The 12,078-nt window shown below is 44.0% G+C and overlaps 1 protein-coding gene across 5 annotated transcripts in view; it reads left to right on the top strand.

Moving 5' to 3' along the window:
• Nucleotides 1-12,078, top strand: part of Prkcq (protein kinase C theta) — a 135,899-nt gene that overhangs the window by 70,475 nt on the left and 53,346 nt on the right. For 4 of the 5 annotated variants that reach the window (XM_016008506.3, XM_076572827.1, XM_076572826.1 and 1 more), the window contains exons 6-11: nt 801-832; nt 923-1,008; nt 2,140-2,269; nt 6,516-6,625; nt 7,408-7,525; nt 9,410-9,570. In XM_016008506.3, coding sequence (XP_015863992.3) covers nt 801-832; nt 923-1,008; nt 2,140-2,269; nt 6,516-6,625; nt 7,408-7,525; nt 9,410-9,570 — 637 coding nt within the window. Of the gene's footprint in view, nt 1-800; nt 833-922; nt 1,009-2,139; nt 2,270-3,832; nt 4,196-6,515; nt 6,626-7,407; nt 7,526-9,409; nt 9,571-12,078 lie in introns of those variants that run through there. The other variant, XM_076572829.1, reaches the window with a different exon arrangement.

Genomic DNA, 12,078 nt, shown 5'->3' on the forward strand with positions numbered 1-12,078 from the left:
ACCGCTGCACTGCTGTGCGCTGCACCAGATAGCACCATCCCACTGTAACAAATGGCTGAAATGAAGCTCTTGGGTGTCTTAGCCTCACAGATGAGTGTAACCACACAGCAAAAGCTATGGTAGAGTGGGAGTGAAATGATGCCTGTTTCTGCTCTCAGCATCTGTGCCCGCTAAGAGATGCTGGTCCCCTCGGGCTCCTGCAGAACCATTAATGCACAAATTCCCGCTTCAAGAATCCTCAAGCCAGCAGATTACGGTGAACTTCCATTAAGTGTTTTTCCTCTCATCACCCGGACTCCCTTTGTTTCCTTTGTTTCTAATCAACAGAGCCGCTCAGGAACCCGTCTTTATGTCAAGCTTTATGGGTAAAAGATATTCTCAGACTCTCAGAATGAGGAAATGAAATACTTCATAGATGAGTATGCTCATCTGTGTAGAAACAAGAATGAGCAAGGCAGTGGCTCACTCATTAGTTAAGCGAGGCAGTGACTTACTTCTTCAGTGAGGAACATAGAAATTTATTGCCAGGAGCCTGTGATACATTTTGGTCTGGTGTGGTAAGCAGTTTGTTTGAAAATGAAAAGATGAAAAGAAAATTAATCTCACTCAATTGATTATAAAAATTTAAGTAAAGCAACATAAAATTAAAATACTTTCTTGGCAAGTGGTACACGCGGGTTACTAATCAGAGGGAATCCTCTGTGGTCTTAGGAATATCGCAGTCTCTTTTACCTATAGAACATTTCTGTTGCTGATGCCAATGTCAACATGCATTTGAATCTCACATTGCTTTCTTACAGGGGACTGAACAAACAGGGGTACCAGTGCCGACGTAAGTACAGAGCATTTCAGTTGTATCCTCGGTGTTCTTTGAATTGGGTTGTTCCTCCAGAAATTATAAATGGCATTTGTTTCTTTTCAGAATGTAATGCAGCGATTCACAAGAAGTGTATCGATAAAGTGATAGCCAAGTGCACAGGATCAGCTATCAATAGCCGAGAAACCATGGTATTGGTGTATTTAGATTCCATTGCTTTACTCTCTTCACCTTTTCCAGCAAATCAGATTGTCAGCCTCACTCTTAACCTCAATAGCTACTAAAACCTCGGGTGAAAATAAGCGATCCAGAAACAGTGAGTTAAATGGATATGTATTTTAGACAGTAATAGTTTGTTCTCTGGGTTATCTTTATTTCTTGCACATTCAAGCGTTCACTATCATCAGAGTTCTGTTCTTCACCTAAACCTGAAATAGTACTATTCCATAGAAATATAGTGAGAGCTGTGTATGTCGTTTTAACCTTTCAAGTGGCCACAGTAAAGAACCAGACATGGTGTGGTGCCATAAGACTGCAGTTCAGGACACTGAGGCAGTGAGACTCCATCTAGAAATAAGAAGTATAAAGCAGGCTGACAATATGGCTGGCTAGTGGAAGTATACTTGCCTAGCATGTGAGAGGCCCTCGCTCAACCCCCAATGCCACAAGAATAAATAATAAAGTTATCCAAAGAATAAACAAGTAAAATTCATTTGAGTCGTATATTTAATTGAGCCAAGTCTATTACTATTTCACTATGTAATCAATATAAAATATTTTACACTATTTTTCCCTAACAAGTCTTCAAATCCTACTGTATAATTTGCACATGCTTCTCAGTTCTAGTCCTCTACCCTACAGGTGTTCACTAACCCTGTGTGGTTACTTGAGTCTCCAGCTGTTGTACCTGAGTCCATTGGGCGCCTCTCAACATTCAGATGTTCCTAGATCTTGACCTGATGTTCACAATGGCATCATGCAATACCAAATGAGTGTTTCTTTAGCTCCCATTGAAAAAAGTATCCATATCCCTTCTTCCTGACATGGCCACTCCATCTGTCGAGACAGCTGCCTCAGACATCAGCTGTGGGCCTCCTGGTGCTTGGCACATGCTTTGACACATGTGGATGCCACGTGTACTCTCCCCTGGGAGAACTGCAGGCCTCTTCAAATACCTTGGGAAGGTGGTAGGCCATCTATGGTTAAAGGACCCGTGCTGTACATGCTTTCAATACAATCGCTGTGTGCCATGCATCTAAGAGATTATCAGAAGTTGAGACCTAGAGACACACATGCCACTAGGTCTTCTGTCATTCTTTCAGTTCCACAAGGAGAGGTTCAAGATCGACATGCCACACAGATTCAAAGTCTACAACTACAAGAGTCCAACCTTCTGTGAGCACTGTGGGACACTGCTGTGGGGACTGGCGAGGCAAGGACTCAAGTGTGACGGTGAGTGCAGAGGCATCAGTGTGGGTCCTGTGCACGGCCCCAATGTTGCCTGCGCATCATGGAGGGAAGGAGAGGCTCTGGAATGATGACCTCTGTACCCATCTTTATGTGCCCATGAAGATGAGTGCCACCTCCCTGAGAAATGGACTTCCACTACTATCCTTCTACCCTGCCACATCTCCATCTTCACATCCAAGGAAAGTGCACAACTGGTCAGATTCAAGGTTTAGGCTCCATAGCTTAGGGTGAAAGTCATGGTTCAACAGGTCAAGGTCAAAGCTCAATAGCTCAGTCAAGGTCAAACATCCTGACCTGAAATACATTGAGTATTTCAATGTTATACTCAGTCCTGGAGTGAAAGGACAGCATTCCTCTTTGACTGGTCCCTCTGCCAAGGACTCTTCACTCTGACCCAATACGCTGTCCCTTATATTCTGGGCCCCCATCTTAATTCTAGCAGACTGAGTTATGTGGAACCCCTGCCCTCCTCCTTAGTACGAGTTAATGAGATGATTTCTGTCATCCCATCAAGGAGCAAACATATGTGTCTATTTGAATAGTAGATGGTTCTAGTGAGAGGAACTCCGGGACATTAGCTGCAGAGTGTATCCTAAACTATGGCTGTGAACTCCGTCCAGGACGGACCACCCTTCCTCTGGGGTTTGGACTATAGCAGAGCTAAGCTACAATTATTTTATTTTTATTGTATTTTATTGTATTTATATACATCGCTACTATCCCCTGGAAGTGGCGGTGCTCAGGCCTACACTGAAAAGAGAAACTAGGCATTCTTGATCTAAAACTCTTAAGTTTAAAAACTGAAATGCTATAACTAGGGAGTCACGAGGGCAAAAATGTCTAACGAAGACCAACAAAGCACTCTGCCCTGCAGGTGAGAAAGAAGGGGAGACCTAGATGATTCACAAGATGGCTTTTATCAAATAAAAAGACCTTTCTGGTGATAAACTATTACATATATCAGCCTTTTATTTTACTTTGCAGCATTACTTATTTTCTCTTCTCTTTTAAGAGATGGAGATAGCCTCCTAAAATTGGAAGACCATCCTCTTCTGTCTCCCTTGTGTCCATGTACCTGGGGGAGCCTAAGAGGGGCACCTTAGTGGAAACAGGAAGAGTTAGGGTTACCGATTATTACCCATAGCCATCACTGGCCATCAGAGTTCACCTCAAGAACTCCTTTACGGGTCACAAAGTCCTACGTGTGTCCTTTTCTCCATACGCCTGTTATAAAGAAAACTTTGACATGTAGGATTATGGAAACTGTTATTAATTCTTAGGGAACAATAATATCCAGACATCCTAATTATATAAACAGAAAGGCAAATGACAAAACTCTCACTGCTTGCTACTCCTGTGACCACCTCATAGGTTTCGTTTCCTGGGAGCCTTGGTGCCTACTACTTGCTAAGGCAGAAGTTGACCTTGACGGCATGATCGCAAAGCTTAGAACTTCCCTGAAGATTCCTTAGCATTATTTCACACTCGTGTGCTTTGCTTTACTCTTTCTAACATTCCTTCCTTCCCATTCCATCCCCTCCCCCTCCTACTCTCTGGATTTCATATAACCCCTTCCCTCTCTTCTTTTATTCCCTCTCCTTTCCCCCTTTCCCTCCCTCCCTTCCCCTCCCCACTTCAACTTCCGTTTTCTTGTTTTTCATATTCCCTAGTATTCCTGTGTTCTCCACCAGGCTTCGTCCTCACTTCTTGACTCTTCTCATCCCTTCCTCTGGTTATCTTTATCCCTCTCTTTGCCTCACTTTTACCTCCACTCATCAGTCCTTTCCTTGTGTGCCCTGCATCCTCAGCCTTTACACTGTCTTCTTTCCTTGCCCACGGTAATTCCCATGAAAATAGTCATCAGAAGGGACTATTTGCGATCACAGAGGTCAAGTTTCCACCTGATAGGTTAGTAACAAAGACTCGTGGTGTTACAATGGGAATAAAGGTCTTTCTTCCTGACTGAGCATCAGAGTCAAGCTTAGACCTGGCTACAATTTTAAGGAGCAAAGTAAAATAAAAATCCCAATGTACCTAATTCTCAACTGGTGTCTTACTTACATATCTGTACTCCCATCACTTGGGAAGCTGAGACAGGTGAATGTCCAGTTCAGAGCCAGCCTAGGCTACATAGTAAGACTCTGTCTCAGCAACAGCAACAAAATAGAAGCCTTAAAACCTACTAAATAAATCCATTGTAGCTATATCAACAATGCAGAGTTTTTACTGCCACTATTAAAGTTTTAAATATGCCTAAAAGATTTTACTTTAAACAAATTTTTATAGCAAATGAAATTTATTTACATAGATAATGTTTTATTTATTTTATGATGAACTGTCTAGAAAAATGTGGACTATTTAAAAGGTGAAGGCTGCCACAATTTCATCTCGATATTTTAAAGTTTTATCTTAAATTGCGTGTGTGTGTGTGTGTGTGTGTGTGTGTGTGTGTGTGTGTGTGTGCATGTGAGTCCAAGTTCATGGATGTCAGAAGAGGGTATTGGATCCCCTGGAGCTGGAGTCACGGAGGTTGTGAGCTATATGACTTAGGTGCTGGAAACTAAGCTTGGATCCTTTACAAGAGCAAGAAGTGCTCTTAGCCACTGAGCCACCTTCCAGCCCCACCCAGATGTTTTTATACGTGCTGATGTAAATTATAATGGTGGAAGAGAAGTCGTACTTGCTGAACTGCAGTCCTGTGTGAAACTCTGTGCACATGGCTTGCTAATAAGCAGTGAAGATTAAATTTGGGGTCTTGACTGCCTAATTCTATTAGTACAATGCTTAAGTAGTTGGGTAGAAGCAAATAGTACCTGAGGTTAGAGCTTTCATCTGCTGGAGCTTGGAGTCTTTATACTAGTTTTTCTGTTGATTGTAATGGTGATCCTTCAAAAGGAAATTTTTCTAAAAACTAATAGCATGATGTAATAGTTGTCTTTACATAGACACATCCTCCTACAGACAAAAGGAGGATCCCAAGATCCCAGGATGATGTTATTAGGACTTGTGAACCAGGGTGTTTGTAGGGTCTCAGTGCTAGAAGCCTATGTAGACAGCATCAGAGGCATTCAGAGAGAGAGTTGTATATAGTGCTAGAGATCCCCCTCAGAAACCCTTGGGGCTCTTTGTTCAAGCTCGTGCAAGGTCAGCAATAACCAAGAAAGACCATCCTCCCCACTCATGTATTGACCACTTCTCTTTCTTTTTCTGTGGAAAAACTACAAACCACGTCTTTGCAGACCTGCAAGGACGAAAGTGTGCTCTCTTCTCTGCCACTTTCTGTTAACTAGGCCACAGGTGTAAAGTTAAGACATTACCTCACATGTAAAAAATACCATTTTTTTCATGACCTTGATATTAACCTAAGCACAATTCCAGTAACTGTAGGGGTCCTCTGCCCTCCCTGTAGTTGCATAATATCTGGGGGTGCATGTGTTTGGGGGCCTGAAAACTGAGGCAAGACCCCCATTCGGCTGTCAGGCTGGTGTTGGCATCCCCATCTAGAACCCCAGTGAGGAAGTTCTGTGGCTTTCTTCTTAAGGCTTTGTGGAAGGTTGTCTGATTTCATCAAATCTGAGGCCTGGTGCCAAGGTCCAGTTCCACTAGGGCACTGCAGTCTGTCAAAGAGTTTCCTTCACTCCTGGGTCCACAACTGTTTGATTCCCTTCTAAAGTGCCGCTCAGTCTCTAAGTTCTGTTCACAGGAGACCCAGCCCTCCTGGATGTCCCCCACTAGCCAGGGCTCAGACCTCTGCCCTCATTACATGGCCCCATCTTCACCAGTCAAGAAGTTTATTAACGACGGCTCTTCCTTAAGTGAGCCCACGGTCTCGGGGCTTCTTGCCTCCTGCCTACTCCTCGCCCTTCGTTTGCATAAGTACCACCTCATCCCTGTCCATTTCCCTTCTTCAGGCTGAGGCCTCAGCTTAGGCTTCGTCCTGCAGAAGCTCCACCCAAGGCAGCTGGGAAAGGGAAGACTCAGTCTCCCGACTGGAGTGGAAGGGCACCCTCTTCTATCCTAGCATTTCCTAATCAGTAGAACCATCAACAGATGCTTCAATAGAACTGACGTCAGCTTCGTGCTTCTCTCCACAGTCCGTCTCAGATGCGATGCCAAGCACAGACTTTCTTCCACAGACACGAGACTGTAATGCTCCCTCAAGCAGGTGTCATTTGGAGCTCCCGGGGTTTCCTTCCCTGTTCCTCACGGACTACTTTCTTCCTTTCAGCATGTGGCATGAACGTCCACCACCGATGCCAGACAAAGGTCGCCAACCTCTGTGGTATAAACCAGAAGCTAATGGCTGAAGCACTAGCAATGATTGAAAGCACCCAACAGGTGAAGCCGCAAGAGGCTGTTGAGATTCCCCCTGTGTCCCCTCCACAAGGGCCACTCGAGTCCTTTGCTCTCTCACTCTGTCATCCCAACAGGATGTCCCAGGGTGTCCTTCTGAACACTTGCCTTGGGCTTTTCACCTTCCTGCCCATATTGCCACCTTTGAGATGCTTACTAAATTCATGCATCTGTGTGCTTAGTTACAATATCATAAACTCTTCATAGAATGAGCAGGTAGAGGAAAAATGAATTCCTTAAAATTACTGATTACTGCCAGCTTTATATCTATATTTTAGGGCTATCTAAAAAGCTGGAGGGCAAAGATCTGCTTACTAGAATCATCTCCAGAATTGTCTCAGGACACTGAGTCTAGGTGACTTCTGCCTGGCCATTTACACCTTGTCATAGGTTAAATTCCCATCTCTTAAGAACCAATTCTCACTGAGGCTTGGCGTTACCTTCTGCATAAGCTACTTTGCCATTGACCCTCTTTCCTACCCTTACTTGTCATGGGATGAGGCTACTTGTATGGAAGATTCCAGCTAGTCCCCCTGAAGTGTAAAAAGGAGCTAAGTGCCTGCTGCTGATGGCATTAAATGCTATGGATGCTTGCAAGTCCAAGAATCCTAAGAGCACTGAAGGGAAGAAAAGCTTTGACTGCCCTGCACATTTCACAGTCTGAAACGCCTTTTGTCCCCAGGGACAGGTGTGCGGTATGCTTTCTGTGGGTGGGAGATGGTGGCAACCGCAGGGGGTTGGCTTGTCTGACCCTGTTTGTGATCTAGGCTCGCTCCTTAAGAGATTCAGAACACATCTTCCGAGAAGGACCAGTCGAGATCGGTCTCCCGTGCTCCATCAGAACTGAAGCCAGGCCACCATGTGTACCGACACCTGGGAAAAGAGGTAGCTATCGCTGTGGTTGACTGTCAGTCAATGTCAGTCACCTGTCAGGATCAATTTGACCCTGGATTTGAGTTCTTCGTGTGCCTAGTCTGATAAGCTTCCTTTTTCTCTATTTAAAGATTACAAATCCAATTATTAACTTTGAGGCCCCTACTTTTTTTTTTAACTGAAAATACATTCATTCCTCAGACAATATATCCTGATTACAGCTTCTCCTCCTCCTCCTCCTCCTCCTCCTCCTCCTTCCTCTTCCTCTTCCTCTTCCTCTTCCTCTTCCTCTTCCTCTTCCTCTTCCTCTTCCTCTTCCTCTTCCTCTTCCTCTTCCTCTTCTTCTTCTTCTTCTTCTTCTTCTTCTTCTTCTTCTTTTTGTTTTTTTTTTGTTTTTTTGTTTTTTTGTTTTTTTGAGACAGGGTTTCTCTGTGTAGTTTTGGTGGCTGTCCTGGATCTTTCTCTGTAGACCAGGCTGGCCTCGAACTCACAGAGATCCTCCTGGCTCTGCCTCCCTAGTGCTGGGATTAAAGGCGTGCACCACTGCTACCTGCCCTACTCTTCTTTTTAAGAGTAAAACCAAGACATGCCTAACCAGGAGTTTTTTGTGAGGGGGTTGCTGGCGGAGGGTACTAGAGTGTCACTTCCTACCTGTGTTAAGTGGTTTTATGACATTAGTCTTCTGAAAAGCAAGGTGAGGACAGGGCATCAGAGTTGTCGTTCTTCACCTTCCAGACCCTTCTGTGAGGTTTCAAGACAGGAAGGAAAAAAGGCCCTAAGCCTTAACCTTTGTCATGTGCCTACTGCTTGAAAGTACTTATGGGGAAAGGCAGCTACATGATTCCGGGTACTGAATCATATCAGCAAACATTATAAAATATGTTCTTTGGACTTCGAGAATATTGAATAATCTTAAGGACTGGGGCAATGGCTTAATTGGTAAATGCTTGTAATTGCAAGCACAAGGATCTGAGTTCAATACCCCAAAGAGACATTTAAAAAAAAAAGGCTGCACATGGTGGTCTTCCTTTGTAATCCCAGTGGCATGAGGTGGGTGGTGGAGACAAGTGAATCCAAGAGTCCCACTGCCAGCCAGCCTTGCCTAATTGGTATGTTCCATGCCTATGAAGAACCCGGTCTTAAAAAACAAGGTAAGTGGTGCCTGAGGAATGGTAGTTGAAGGTGACCTCTGGTTTCCATGTGCGTACACACAGACATACACATACCCACATACACAAAAAAAATTAATGGTAATAGTTCTAAGGGAGGGATTCCTAAAAACATTTTTCTGTACTTCTTCTGGCATCATTCAAGGACTAAATTGGCATAAAAATTTTAAAGAGAGATTGAAAGTCCATCTTGGAAGGATTTCCAAGCAGTAAAGAAGATCAATCTCAGTGATCTTAGTGCGGACAGCATCTTGCCTTGAAGACCATGATGCTAATGTGGTTCAGATCTTTAACAATGTCTACAAGATGCCATGTTCTCAGAGCTCACATAGTGGTTCATGGAAAGTGATGTCACTGTGTCTGGGAGCCACACAGACAGTGGGAAAACCCTTCCCCCCAGATTTGTGAAAACTCCTGTTTCCCAATGACCTGAAACTATTAAACGTTCTCTCCCTGTCTCTTCCTCTCTCTCTCTCTGTCTCTCTCTCTCTCTGTCTCTCTCCCTTGCATACATAGCCTTTGACTGAGTCCAGCCTTTCTTAAGTTAGACCATTTTTTAGGCTGTTGGCTAGATACAGAGGCACAGTCCATACCCAATTTACAGACAGGTGGAGAGGAGTTAAACTGAGTTAGCCGGAATCCCAGAATAAGACATGGAAGAAAACAGTGGGTAGGGGTCCTAAGTGACTTACCCATTTACATCTCACAACTGATTTGCCATTTTCAGAGCCCCAGGGGATTTCCTGGGAGTCCCCTATGGATGGGATGGATAAAACGGACCATCCTCCTGAACCAGAAGTGAATGTGCAAAAAGCCGTTCTGCAGCTGAAACTGAAGATTGATGACTTTGTCCTGCACAAAATGCTGGGGAAAGGAAGCTTCGGCAAGGTATGCTCCCTGCGACTTCAGACTACAGCCCCTAGTGGGTGACAATTCCTAGGACCAGATAGCGTGGATGTGTGCCCAGTGTGTGGTGGGAGAATAGAGAGTGCCCAGCATTAAATGGGGAGCTGAGTGACTCAATGGTAATAAAAGCCTGTGTTTCCTATGGATCTCTGGCCCCAAAGCCGTTTGCTTTAAGTCCACGTACATCACATACGATTGAGTTTGATGTCTTTTGAGCACCAAAGAATCAGGGAAGTGGCCATTTCCTGTTCACATTGGTCATTTTATTTTTTTCATTGCCTCTTCCCCATGCCTAGAGTATTGCCCAGAGAGTGACCTCAGTTAACCTCAATTACCCATCTAAAGGCCCATCTCCAAATAGGTTCATACTCTGAAGTATGAGGGCCAAGATTTCACTGTGACACATAAGGATGGGAAGAGAGGAAGGCACAGCTCAGGCACTAACACTGTAGTTCAAGAAAGTCTTGGAAAGTGGACCTTGAGCAAAGTCCTCCTTCCCTATCTGCTGATCATCACAGAAAGACTAAATCCTGTTAGTGGTGCCATAAAGAGATACACTCTGCTCCCATATGGTGTTAATGCTGAATGTTCTCCTACCTCACATCATGAGAATCAGAAGGCTGCTGGCCTTCTCACCTATCCTTCTTGCCACGCACTGGGCAGAGGTAGGGAAAACAACTTGTCTCTGTCAGTCATAGAGGGCAAGTACAGAAGGAGGAGAAGAGAAGGGGAGAAAGGAGAGAGATGAGGAGAAAGCAGTTTTCCTCAGGGCTGGGGATAGTTGGTGAAGCACTTGAGTTGCAAACTGAAGGGCCTGAGTTCAGTTCACAGAACCCACATAAAAAAGTCACGTTTGTTGGCATGTACTTGTCATCCAAGCACTGGAAACAAACAGACCAGAAGGTCCCTTGGGCTCGCTGGCCAGCCGACCTAACCAACTTAGTCTGTCCCAAGGGAACAAGAGACCCTGTCTCAAAAAACAAAAAGAGATGGACACTCCTGAGGAACAGCATGTGAGGCTGGCCTCTAGACTCCAGACATGCTCCACAGCACACACAAACACTCGTACACTTAAAGAAATTTCAACCGTCAGTGACAACAGAAAATTTCCAAGTTAATGATTGTAAAGGGGAACGTTACAGAATACAGGCTTTTGGGTATCTTAGGCATTGCAGACATGTAATTCATTACTAGGGTTCCTAACTGTTTTTAAAGTGTTAGATGGAACTCTTAGGAAATTTTTAACCATGGGCCACTATGCCACGACTGTGGGAATCCAAAGCCAGCTTACAGTAAGCACCTGCTGCTCAGGCTTCGGCAGCAACGTCTACCCAGTTTATTTAACAACAAACAAGTTCAAGTGCACCCAAGCCTCCACCATGGCTGAGTAATACTGTGTTCCAGTATGCTTGCATTTGAACACTAATGCATTTTCTTTTCATAAAACCTCCTCTGCCCTGCAAACACTAGCTGAAATCCATGAATCCTTTTCAGTTCCTCAATAATACGAACCACAGCAGTTCATTCAGTGTTAATCTGAGTGCAACAGGCAATTTTACAGCCAGTCTTTATTATAATTTAGCAGCAATTAATGTGCAATTATAACCTGATACAAAAAAATTGAAAGGACGTTATGTAGATGGCAATTGCCTTCTTGGCTCTTACTTTATGGCTGGTTTTAGGCTGATTTACTAAAAGAAACAATTACCAACAGAGTACTTTTGTTAATGGAATGTTTATCTTTCTTTGTTCCCATGTGGATTTCTACATTTGAACAAAGTTAATAAGCTAAACATACATGGCTTGGCAAGTATCCCTGAGGACATCCTGGGCTTTAGGTACCTTCTTACTCTGTGCAGAATGTATGGTGCCGTTTTGCACTGAGATGCTGGCCCTGCACACTGAGAAGGCAGAAACTCAGCTGATCCATTTCTCTTTCTCAGAGTACTAAGAGTTCTTAAGAACTTACATTTCATCATTCTTTTGGCTCTCTGTGGAAAACATGGCTTCTAACCAAAATGGTAGTCTGCTATTGTTTTCAATCTGCTTTTAAGTCAATGCTAACAAATTACTTGTTTTCTGGAGATGTGAACACTATTTATGAGTCTGAGTTCTCATACAAGCTGCAAGCACTCTTCCAAGTCAGCTATCAGAGGCAACTGTGTATCTCTTCTAAAACAAAACAAACAAACAAACAAAGACAGCCCCCCCCCCCCAATGTTTCATGTGATTCAGGCTGATCTCAAACTCACTGCACAGCAGGAGGACCATGAACTCCTGATCTTTCTGCTTCCACCTCTAATGCTGAGATTACAAGATTGCAGGCCATGCCTGGATTATGCGGTGCTGAGTATCAAACTCAGGGCTTCCTGCACGCTATGCAATCATGTTACCAACTGATCTACATTCCCAGCACTGCATGCATAGATCATTTTAACCCTAGACCCTTGCATTTTCAGTTTGGCACCATTGATTTTGACATTTCCTAAA

The sequence above is a fragment of the Peromyscus maniculatus genome, chromosome 5 (assembly GCF_049852395.1).
Source record: "Peromyscus maniculatus bairdii isolate BWxNUB_F1_BW_parent chromosome 5, HU_Pman_BW_mat_3.1, whole genome shotgun sequence".
Taxonomy (NCBI): domain Eukaryota; kingdom Metazoa; phylum Chordata; class Mammalia; order Rodentia; family Cricetidae; genus Peromyscus; species Peromyscus maniculatus.